This window comes from Labrus bergylta, chromosome 21, assembly GCF_963930695.1.
Source record: "Labrus bergylta chromosome 21, fLabBer1.1, whole genome shotgun sequence".
NCBI classification, from domain to species: Eukaryota; Metazoa; Chordata; class Actinopteri; order Labriformes; family Labridae; genus Labrus; species Labrus bergylta.
The window spans coordinates 22,833,468-22,844,088 of NC_089215.1; the positions used below are offsets into that span (position 1 = coordinate 22,833,468).

At 40.8% G+C, this 10,621-nt stretch overlaps 1 protein-coding gene across 1 annotated transcript; it reads left to right on the plus strand.

Moving 5' to 3' along the window:
* The first annotated feature begins 42 nt into the window (after nucleotides 1-42).
* Nucleotides 43-5,848, plus strand: ccdc78 (coiled-coil domain containing 78). The gene is made up of 10 exons (XM_065949484.1): nucleotides 43-186; nucleotides 360-491; nucleotides 581-667; nucleotides 1,775-2,131; nucleotides 2,512-2,562; nucleotides 2,665-2,753; nucleotides 3,169-3,247; nucleotides 3,385-3,510; nucleotides 4,003-4,199; nucleotides 4,447-5,848. The coding sequence occupies exons 1-10, from the start codon at nucleotides 115-117 to the stop codon at nucleotides 4,625-4,627; spliced, it is 1,371 nt and encodes a 456-aa protein (XP_065805556.1). The 5' UTR covers nucleotides 43-114; the 3' UTR covers nucleotides 4,628-5,848.
* The last annotated feature ends 4,773 nt before the right edge of the window (nucleotides 5,849-10,621 follow it).

Sequence of the window (10,621 nt, forward strand, 5' to 3'; positions counted from 1 at the left end):
TTGCATGGCATAACGTGTGCTATAAAACAGTCCAAACCATAATCCCTGTGTTGTGGAGCTATGGTAACATACTGTTGGTGGTTACAGTGAAGAGACAGTTAACAGTGAACAAAGATGGATTCACAAAACCAGCAGCAAACTTCAGATGAACTTCAGGAGCGACTTCAGGCTTTGACAGAAGAAAATGTAAGTCATATTTGCTTGCTATATTCAGAGATTTTCTATGACATTTTTAGTTAGGTTTAGGCAGTCTAGTTGATTTCTGAAGGAAACAAGAGTGTATTTCTCTGTAGGCTACATAAAGCCAAAGTGTGCTTTCACCTGATGATAACGAAGTGTTACTGTTTACCTCACTGTAGATTCAGCTGCAGGACAAAAATGAACGCCTCTTCACTAAAGTGGGCTACCTAGAGAGCAGACTGGGCTACCTGGCCAACTCTAATACAGACCTGTCTGGCAGGCTGGTACAGAGTGAGGAGGACAAACTGAAGGTAGAAAACATGAATGATGTTAAGATAAAAGAAGATATAAGTTCATTATAAATGCTAAGCATTATTTTTTCCCATTTCTCGTCATTAAGATCTCTAAGGAGCTTGTTGAGGAGAAACTTCAGACAAACAAGATAAGAGGGAAGTTTGAGGAAGAGACATTTCAACTGAAAAACCAGGTAAATGTTCACTTGATATGATTGATACATTATATTTGATTTATATATGATGTATACTTTTTATGTTAAACATCAAAGAGACTACAGGACAACAAATTAAAGAATTCATATTCAAAACATACTTTTTTTTTTCAATCTTGCAATTTTTGGAAAATTGAAGAATTGAGAATTGCAGTTTCACAATACGCTGAATGAAAAGTAGAAAATGCACAATAAAATTATTTTAAGGGGGGCGCTGGTGGCACAGTGGTTAGACCGTGCACCCCATGTATGGAGGCTATTGTCCTCCAAGTGGGCGGCCCAGGTTCGAATCCAGCCTGTGGCTCCTTTCCCGCATGTCATTCCCCACTCTCTTTCTCCCTGATTTCCAACTCTATCCACTGTCCTACCTCTACATTAAAGGCCAAAAAAGCCCAAAAATAAATATTAAAAAAAAATGTTTTAAGGAACAAAAGTTTTAAAAGTTACTCAGTTCAAGAGTGCACTCAAACTGAAACTTGTTGTTTTTCTTTCAATACACTTTCCCATCCCTCTTTCTCAAACTATGATTAGTCTAACTCATAGAGGATTTAAAGGCTTTATATGTGATTTTTTGATCCAGCAGATGTCGCCCTTGAGCACCAGCATGAAACCAAAACAACTCGCGCTGCATTGTTGTGTTAGCATGCTAATGCTAGCGATCTTTATTATGCTCATATCTTCACACTGCATGTAAATTTACCTGAAATGAGCGTGATCTAGAAACACAGTTAAGCAGTGAGTACAGTATGTTATTCTTCTTTTCTCTAGTCCCTAGCCGGCCGTCCCGGCGATGTAAAGAAACTGAAGATAGGACTCTGAAAACTCTGAAAACATCACAGACAGTGGGACTCGGGTGTTACACCCATTGTAGACAGTCATGACTCACAGAGTTATTTTCAGAGGATATACTGGATTTATATTACATTTAAGTGTGAAAAATCACATATAAAGCCTTTAAGGAAAGGAGTATTCGAACAGGCGCAAGTGATTATTTCAGGGTTAATATAAGATTATATCAGTAAACTTTATATTGTGATCGTGGATTACTGAGGCTGTCTATACTTCCCTTCTCTTTCCTCTTGTCAGATATTGGACCAGGCTGGTGCGATAACAGAGCTTGAGATGGAGCGAGACAAGTTGCTCAGGGAACTCCACGCAGCTGAGGCTCGTCTGAGAGCTGGAGAAGAGAGTGGCAAAGACCTGACTGAGGTGCATGCTGCACTGAAGAAGAACTACCTGGCTCTGTCTGAGGCCCATCATAAAGAGCTCGCTCAGAGTGAAGAGCTGAGTGCTGAGCTGCTGGCCCTGGCCCAGGCCCAGGACGCCCTCCGCAGGCAGCTGGGGGAACAGCAGCAGAGTGTTAAGACCGCCACCCAGGGCCTGCATGGAGAATTGGACAGGGTGCGGACATTGATCAGCCGCATGTCACATAATAGAGTCAAGGTGAGACAGTGTGTTCCTGGCTTACATCACAGTCACTCCATAAGTCCTGGAACTTTTGCAGACTTTTTTTTTGTAGTTGTAGCAGGAGTGTTAGGGGCGGTCACACTGGTCATCTGTATCGTGCTGTACCCAAGCACGATTGCCCCCCCCCCCCCCGCTGCGTCAATCCCACACTGGCCATCCGTACCGTGCCCAAGCACGCTTCAACGCTAAAGTCCAGTTCATTTGACCAGTGTGACCGCTCCGTATCATGCTCAGGCACGGTACACTTCCTTGGCTTCGGCACACACGGAAAAAAAAAAGTTATGTTTAGAGAAATCTTTAACTTGGAACATTGTACTTTCCATTCTGTCAGTTTTATAACAACACTGTGTCAACAGCTTGAGGATCTGGCAGCTCTGAATATGGAGCAGAAAATGATGGAAAAAACTGTAAGTTGTTTTTGTCTCTCTCTCTTTAGATTAAAAGCCTACATACATGTTGAACAGGTCTCTGTACAAGATGCAACTTTTGTTTAATCTGTTTTCACGTAGCTGCTTGGAAACCAAGACAAGATCAAAGACATGCTGGAAGAAATGAAGAAGAGCTACGAGGAGCAGCAGAAGAAACTGGAGGAGAAAGTGTGAGGGCCAGGGAATGTTTCTGATTTACTTTTGCACAAGCTTTTTAAAAAAAAAAAAAAAAAAAGTTGAAACATGATTTTTTCTTCATTTCCTGTCATCAAACAACCAGACCCATGTCAGGATGTTCATGTCCCGCATGCATCCTCCTCTTTGATTTTTGATTCTGGTCTTTAGCTGTGTGTGTGTGTGTGTGTGTGTGTGTGTGTGTGTGTGTGTGTGTGTGTGTGTGTGTGTGTGTGTGTGTGTGTGTGTGTGTGTGTGTGTGTGTGTGTGTGTGTGTGTGTGTGTGTGTGTGTGTGTGTGTGTATGTGTGTGTGTGTGTGACGCCTGATGTGGTCTCTTTGCTTTGACTCTGTGATGTGGCTGTGGGTTTTGGTCACTTCTCTTGTGGTCATGTCTGTTTTTGGTCATTAGGGTAGCAATGGGTAAAGAGCAGCAGGAGAACAAGAGAGCGATCCGTAACAGCCAGCACAAACTGTCCGAGCAGAGCGTGGTGAGCAGGAAAATATCCCATTGCATCCCATCCCATACTGATTTATAGCTTTTTTTTAAAAATCTATTCATGATCAAATATTTCAGTAGAAGATTCCATATATGAAATGTGAATCATGTTGTCATTTTCTGAGCCAGGCCCTGATGCTCTCTCACAGCCAAGTGAAGGAGGTAGAGGAAGAGAACTCACAGCTGCAGCTACAAGTCAAAGAGCTTACCGAGGAATACCGCGCGAGGCTTGTGTGCTATTTGCAGGACTTAGCTGTGAGTTTCAATCCAACACAAGCATATCTACAATCCAGAGTTGTTGATAGCCCTTTGTCCTTTGTCCTCCCCAATACAGGTTCTGCTATCTTCACATAAGCCTTCGCTGATCCCCTTAAAACCATAAAAATACTTTTCAGCTTCCGGAATAGGAAGGAATAGGAATAGCTAAAGGACTTCCAACATTAAAAGCAAGCTTAGCTAATGTTAGCAGAAGCTCCTCCTGATATCTTATGTCCACGAAAGAGCATCCTTTTTTTTTGTTTAACTTCTTTCTTCTAGTGCTGCTCTGTTGTTGATTTCTATCTTCAAGGGGGCAGGGGCTGATCAAATATATATAATATATTATCAGTGCTGTACTCACTGTGTACTGACTGATACCTAATTCCTGCAGGTTATGTTGAAACCTGTTTCATAATCTCAGACTTGTTTTGATATAAGTAAGGTAGGATAGTCTCTAACACAACATTTATCAACCTCTCCTTCATTAAGGAATACATTGATGTCCTTGGGGAAGGTAAACACCGTGCAGAGCCTGTTAAGATGAGGGCCTTTATAGATAGCATGCTGCAGGATGTCCGTTCATCTCACAGAGTCAGGGAGGAACAGCTCGCCTCTGCTGCCCGCTCCTACAAGAAAAGACTGCAGAAGATAACAAAAACCCATCATGCTCTCTTTATTGCATACAGGTGAGATTTTCTTTTTCTTTGTCTTTGTTTAGACACATGGTATGTGTCTTTTTCTAAATTCTTACAATAGTTAAAGGGTTAAAGGTTCTTACTATTACTCCACTCTACACACATATACAGCAGTTCATACACTTTAGATGTCCTTTGATTTCCTCCACTGTCTTTGTCATATTTTGTTTGATTAAACTTGGAGGGATAGGCCGCAAACGCTGAGTCATTGGTCACGTTTACACACTGTGATCTCTAGCATTCAGAGGGAGAGGATCATGCTCAAACCCGAGAGCGGTCTTGACCCTGGACCCCCTGAATCCCACTTCAGTCTGGGGCCCGCTGAGCTCAGAGATGAAACAGAGAAGGAGCTTCAGCAGCTCAGTGAGGACAAGGCGAGACAGAAGGCACCCCAGGAGCAGGTAGAGCAAAAAGAATAAGGTTCCTGCTTTGAAGTGGATTGATCTGCTTTTGTTTTGTCTGTTCATTGTTTTGTTTTTGGTCTGCAGGGATTCTCCCATTGTGTCCATGTTTTCATTATAAAATCACACAGGGATTGTTTGGCAGTAATGAACTGGAAAAAAAAAGACTATGTAAAAAGTATGTCCCGCTGCAGATCAGACTGTAGATAACTGGGTGGTAGACATGAAGATTTTTGTCATTTCTTTTAATCTCAAACCAGCAAAAACTTAAAGTTTGTGACTTCCTGTCAAAGAAGAAGTTTTCCTTTTTGTCATTTCTGAAATATAACACTTGCGCTTTAGTGGTGCTTGTGTTTCTTTCAGACAGTAACAGGTTGCCTGTTTTTCTGTTTCGAGTCAATATGCCGAGCTATAATATCTGTCTCTTAACTGCTAAAGGCTAAAAAGCTTCAAATGTATCACACAAACATGAGAGAGATGTTCTTCTTGTCGAAGCCTTTGCAAATGCTGATAAACTAAAACTATGATAATGAAAATGTGTGTTGGAGCCATGGATTGATATAATTGTCTTTGTGGTATTTATTTAAGGTTAAGGTAGTCTGTTATATATTGGTGTTTTGGGTTATTGATTATTATATCATTTATTAGGATTGTGTTGAGTGGGGGGATGTCGGGTCACATGGTTATGGGCGGAGATGTGTTGATTTAACTCACCTGTTCACCTTTTGTTTTCAGTGGAAGAGAGGGGGTGAGCTGGGTTGCCGTATTTTTTGTTGACTGCTATTGTTTCTGGCTCACTGTGATTATGAGTTAATGCACATTATTATAAGTTAAGTTGATTATCTTTTTTACGTTAATAAAAAAGTCAAACTTATTTTTACGTATCACAGTATTCTTTTGAAAGCGCGTCGGACAAATATATTATGCCCAACCTTAGCCTCTCAGCGGCTTCATCTTCAGGAAAGCCGCTACAATGTGAATACAAGATGTTTCTCATCCTCAATACAAGTTCCTTTAGGAAGAAGAAGAAATGCTCTTAAATTGAATTTGTTTTTTACATTTTTTTTGATTTTCTATCACCACTCTCCACTTCTCATGTATTTGTCCTTATTGTTTTAAATACATTGTCTGTATTGAGATTCAAAACCTTCACTCTGAGTGTTGTCTTCCAGGTGCCTGTCCTCAAAATGCCTCTTACAAATGATAGCTGTCAGGAGTGAGTGTCAGTTTTGTTTTCTACCAGATGACAAATGTGGTCAGCTGTGGATTGTGTTCACACAAAAAAAAAAGTCATGAAAAATGTAACTTTATCAGGCTGCAGCAGATATGCGAGGAATCCTGGTCAGATGTACGGAAACAGCTGAAGCAGATTACAGACTCCACATTAGTAAACACAAACCCTCTCACCCTTCACAATTCATATTGTCAAATTACAATCACCCCCGCAAAATAAAAAATACATACTTCATGATAACGATGGCTTTAGGATTTCCTTTATTGATACAGGTGAGCTTGGAGAAGGAACGTGCCCTCCTCATCACCAGAGCAGCAGCTGCGGAGGCGCAGGTATCAGAGCTGCAGGATTACATCAACAAACAGCTGTGCAGGTCAGGATGTCTCTTCATGTGTGCCTATGTATTATATAAGTCGAGCATTATATTGAGTTTTAATACCTGCAGGTATGAAAAGGAGATCTCACATTTCTGCAGTCTGCATGGGAAACAGGAGGCGGGGCGCTCCAGTAGTGCTAATACATCTCTTCATTAAGAAAACTGGCCAAATCTGAATCATGTCTTTTACTGTACTGCAATTTATTCCAGAACTGCAAAGTTTCATCATCATGCATGTTAAATGGTAAAACCCATAGACCCATTTTGATGACTGAATGGACCATTTTGCTTGTGACGGCTCAAATGATCAAAGAAAGTGTATAAGTTTAAAGACTTTGACACTTTCTCTGAGAATCAACACATCAATTTGGACCAGTGAGACATAAACATGAGATTTTACTGCACATACTGACATTTACATAACAAATGAGGCACAAAAAAACCAAACAGACAAGGTCAGGACAACAACTCCAAAATACAGCAAAAAATTAAATAAAACAAATAAAGACAGCAAAATACTAAGAGATCAATAGACACACATCAGACTACAACCAACAAAACTACAAAACTATATGAAATACCTAAGAAGGGATACAAGAAGTGAAAGAAGCGATAGAGAGAAAGAGAGAAGGGGAGGGAGAGCAGGTGCTTTGTAAGGGGGACTTGAGAGGTTGAAGAGAGTTGAGGAGTTGAGCAGTGTGTATGGTATGTGTTGAATATGTTAAACAATGTTGTGGTGTGAGAGTTTGTGTAATGATTATGTTTTAGCGGAAGTTGACAGCTGTAGAGATTTGTGCTTAATGTTTAGAAAAATGCTTTCTCATTCGACAATTGAGCCAAAGCGAATGAGCAAAACTTTAATAAGTGTTTTCACCAACATAGAAAAAACACGTACTCTTTTCTAAAAGGATGCCACCTTGTTTTTGAGCAACTTCTGCATGGTGTGCACTTACATCACCACTAGGGGGTGCTGCTCTTGCTGGAGGTTTTCTCTATGAAAGGCCTCCCAAAGAAAGCCGGCCTTGAGAAAAAAATGCCTGGAATGTTTGCAAAGCTTATGTCAATTTCACGAGCTGGAGAGAAGAAAGCACGGCGACAATGAGGGGTCAGCCTGGTGAGAATAATGTCATTACATGTTACCCAGACACGTACACGCCTGTGAATACTTCCCCTCAATGCACTGCTGAGAACTATGGCGCAAACAAGCCAGGCTTTTTGCAGAATGAGGGTTCATATTTATAACCTCAGGGTGTGAATAGGCAGCTACTCCCTTTAAATCCCTTTAACAGTGAAAGGAGTCTGCATTTTTCCCCTCTGTGTTTTGGTAGCTGGGTTTCAAAGTTTTCTTTAGTGACATAGCAGACATATCTTTTAAATTGGAAAATCCTTTTAAGATTTCTTTAACAGTTCTTACGTTTGATAAGAACATGCCATTAAGTTGCACGTTAAAAAAAGAGAGATAGTACTCTTGGGAATGATGGGAAAATGAAAGGAGATGGAAAGAGTCATCCCCTTTTGCAGGGGGCATGCCCACCACCACGAGAGGAGGGGAGCAGGAGTGTGAAGGTTTGAGAGGAATGGGAAGTGGGATTTTGTTTAATGTATTACACTCTCATGGCCCTGGGAAAAGGGGTGGGGGGTATTCGGTTTGGGTCCGTGCCAACATAGTCACTGTGCCAAAGCGCTGGGTGCTGGAGACCACTCCTCTCACCGGCAAATCTGTGGGAAAATCAAATCCAGGTTTGTTCTTTGCTGCTCAGCCAACAAAGACAGAGACTATCTGCAAACATGCACTGATGAAATGTACTCAAGGTAAATACAAACGGGTAAAAGCAGATGATAAACAGCAGTAATTGTAACATTACAAATGTATTAAAAGAGTGGTTTAAGTCTGGTAATCCTCAGCTGGTCCTGAATGACAAGTGCCACGTTGTTCCTAACCTGTGGCATTTTGAAGAGTTCACTTGTTTCAGTTGAACAACTTTTTATCATCACTATGTGGGGCCACTGTCATCATGTTTAGAATAATTTGATATTATTTAAAAGTATAAAGGGCCCCACACAAAGGAGAGGTCTGTTATTAATGTCTGCACTTATTCTAAAATAAATAATCTGTCCAGAGTTCAATTAGAACAACTAAAGAACTAAAGTGTCTTTATATAATGATCTGTAGTAACCTGCATCTATCTGAAATAACCTCACTCTGCCAATCCCATTACCGCTGCACGTACAGTACCAGCACACAGCCATATACCAAATGACACACACACACATCAACACATACAAACACACGCACACACACACAAACAAACAAACAAACACAAATAGGCATAACATCTGATTTTCTGTTTTTCTAATATTCCATGTGATACCAATAAATAGTAAATTATCAGTAGTTAGGTCATTTTTAATGTACATATAATTAAAACATGAATATCATCATCAAATTAATCTGTAGTGCAAGAAACATCATGTTCAGCCCTCTCCACAAAGACTTTCAATCATGGTTTATATTGTAAAATAAAAATGTACTACATTTACCCAAATCAGCATGGTTCAAGGATTTAGATTCAAGATTCAAGGTCAACTTTATCCCGGAGGGGAAATTTGATTTACCGCCAGCGGTGAATAAAACAAGAAAAAAACTGAAATACACACGTCAAGAGGGGAAGGATTCACAGACCAATGGTACCAGGGACAAATTAGTTATCTGCTTGTCCTGCACCTAGGCAGAGTTTATCTGCGACCGGATGGCAGCAGCTTGTACTGTGAGTGCATCACCAAGGATAGTCTGTTTTTATTTTTTGTAGTTTTATATCATCCTATTTTGGCTATACTTTTAACTTGATAAAAACTCAAACTGTGCAAATGTTGCATTCACTTCAGCTGTATGCCCTCGTGAGACTTTCACAAGTCATTTATTCATGTTCTTTGTTTATCCTCTGTCTTAAATCATGTATGATTTCATTTTTGTAAACCTGTCAAACTAAGTATGATTTGATTCATGTGAACATAAATAAATACACTGTCATGTGCTAATCTGATAAAAACAATAGAAGTAAAAGAAAAAAACATCCATGATTGTTGAGCCATGAAGAAAATGATGCTTGAAAAACATTTTGAAACCTCAAATGACAGAAGAAGGGTACAGCGACCTTTAGCATTCTTGTTTCTGTTAAATCATTACATGCTTACTCTTAACCTAATCAGCATCACAAATCAAAGTACACATTTGATGCTGATTCATTTTCCTCTTGTTGGTGATCCTTTGGGTCCAGATTTGCTCAGTGGGAAAGAGGTTGCATGAATGTACGGTTCTGAGGATGGGAAGCAGGGTGGAGCGCTGCAGAGGAAGTACCTCACATGGCCTGCGATGGGCCGCTCGTCAACAGGCCCTTTGTTTCAGGAGGTTAATGCCTAATTGATACAGGCTTAATGAGAACGGCCTGTGTGTGTGTGTGTGTGTGTGTGTGTGTGTGTGTGTGTGTGTGTGTGTGTGTGTGTGTGTGTGTGTGTGTGTGTGTGTGTGTGTGCGCGCAGAGTGTGCGAGCCGGGGGGCTGGCAGCCCTGCTGTAATTGGAACGGACAAGCCTTGTGTGGAGGAGTACACAGGGAAGGGATTTATGGGAACGCAAGGAAAGGAGAGGGGGAACGAGGAAGAAGAGGTGACGATGAGGGGGAGGAATGTGGGAGAGGAATCGGGTGTGATGGGGAAAGTTGTGCAGGATCATGAGAAACAAATGTGCATACAATGGAAAAGTGAGCATGAGGTTCCCATGAATGTTTAGTTCATGCTCAGTCAGGTTTTATGTGTTTTTCGACTTGAATTCTCCCATGAACCGGTATGAAGAATGTTTATTTTTTTATGTTGCTGCAGAATATATGTGCACTATATGAGTTAAGTTTAGTTTAGGTTTGATTTTAATGAACGGTCTCTTTTGGAGACACCTGTCTTTTCTCCTCTGATGAACTGTCTCTTTCGACCCCCTCTGTCTCTCTCCGACAGTCTCAGACTATTCATGCAAGAGTCCCTATAGCTTCCCTCCAGACAAGCGTTCAGTATGAAGGCTGGAGGGGCATTAAAAGGGAGCAGGGGGGGGGGGGGGGGGGGGGGCATAGAAGAGCTGTACACTTCAGAAAACCTTGAAGAATTAGGACTGAAAGCTATGGAGATTTTGGGTGGCTAAAAAAAAGAGGAGAAGAAAAGAAAAATAACATAAGTGGGGTCAGTGAGCATATTTAAAAAAAATTAGAGGGGAAAACTATGAATGTTGTATTTTTGGAAGTGAGGGTTGAATACATTGAGTTGCAAAATGTAAAAAAAATGAAAGCTCTTCAATGAGAAAGTGTTGGTAAGACAGAATATAGGGTGAGTTAGTGTATGGGTGAGAGAGGCAGAGGG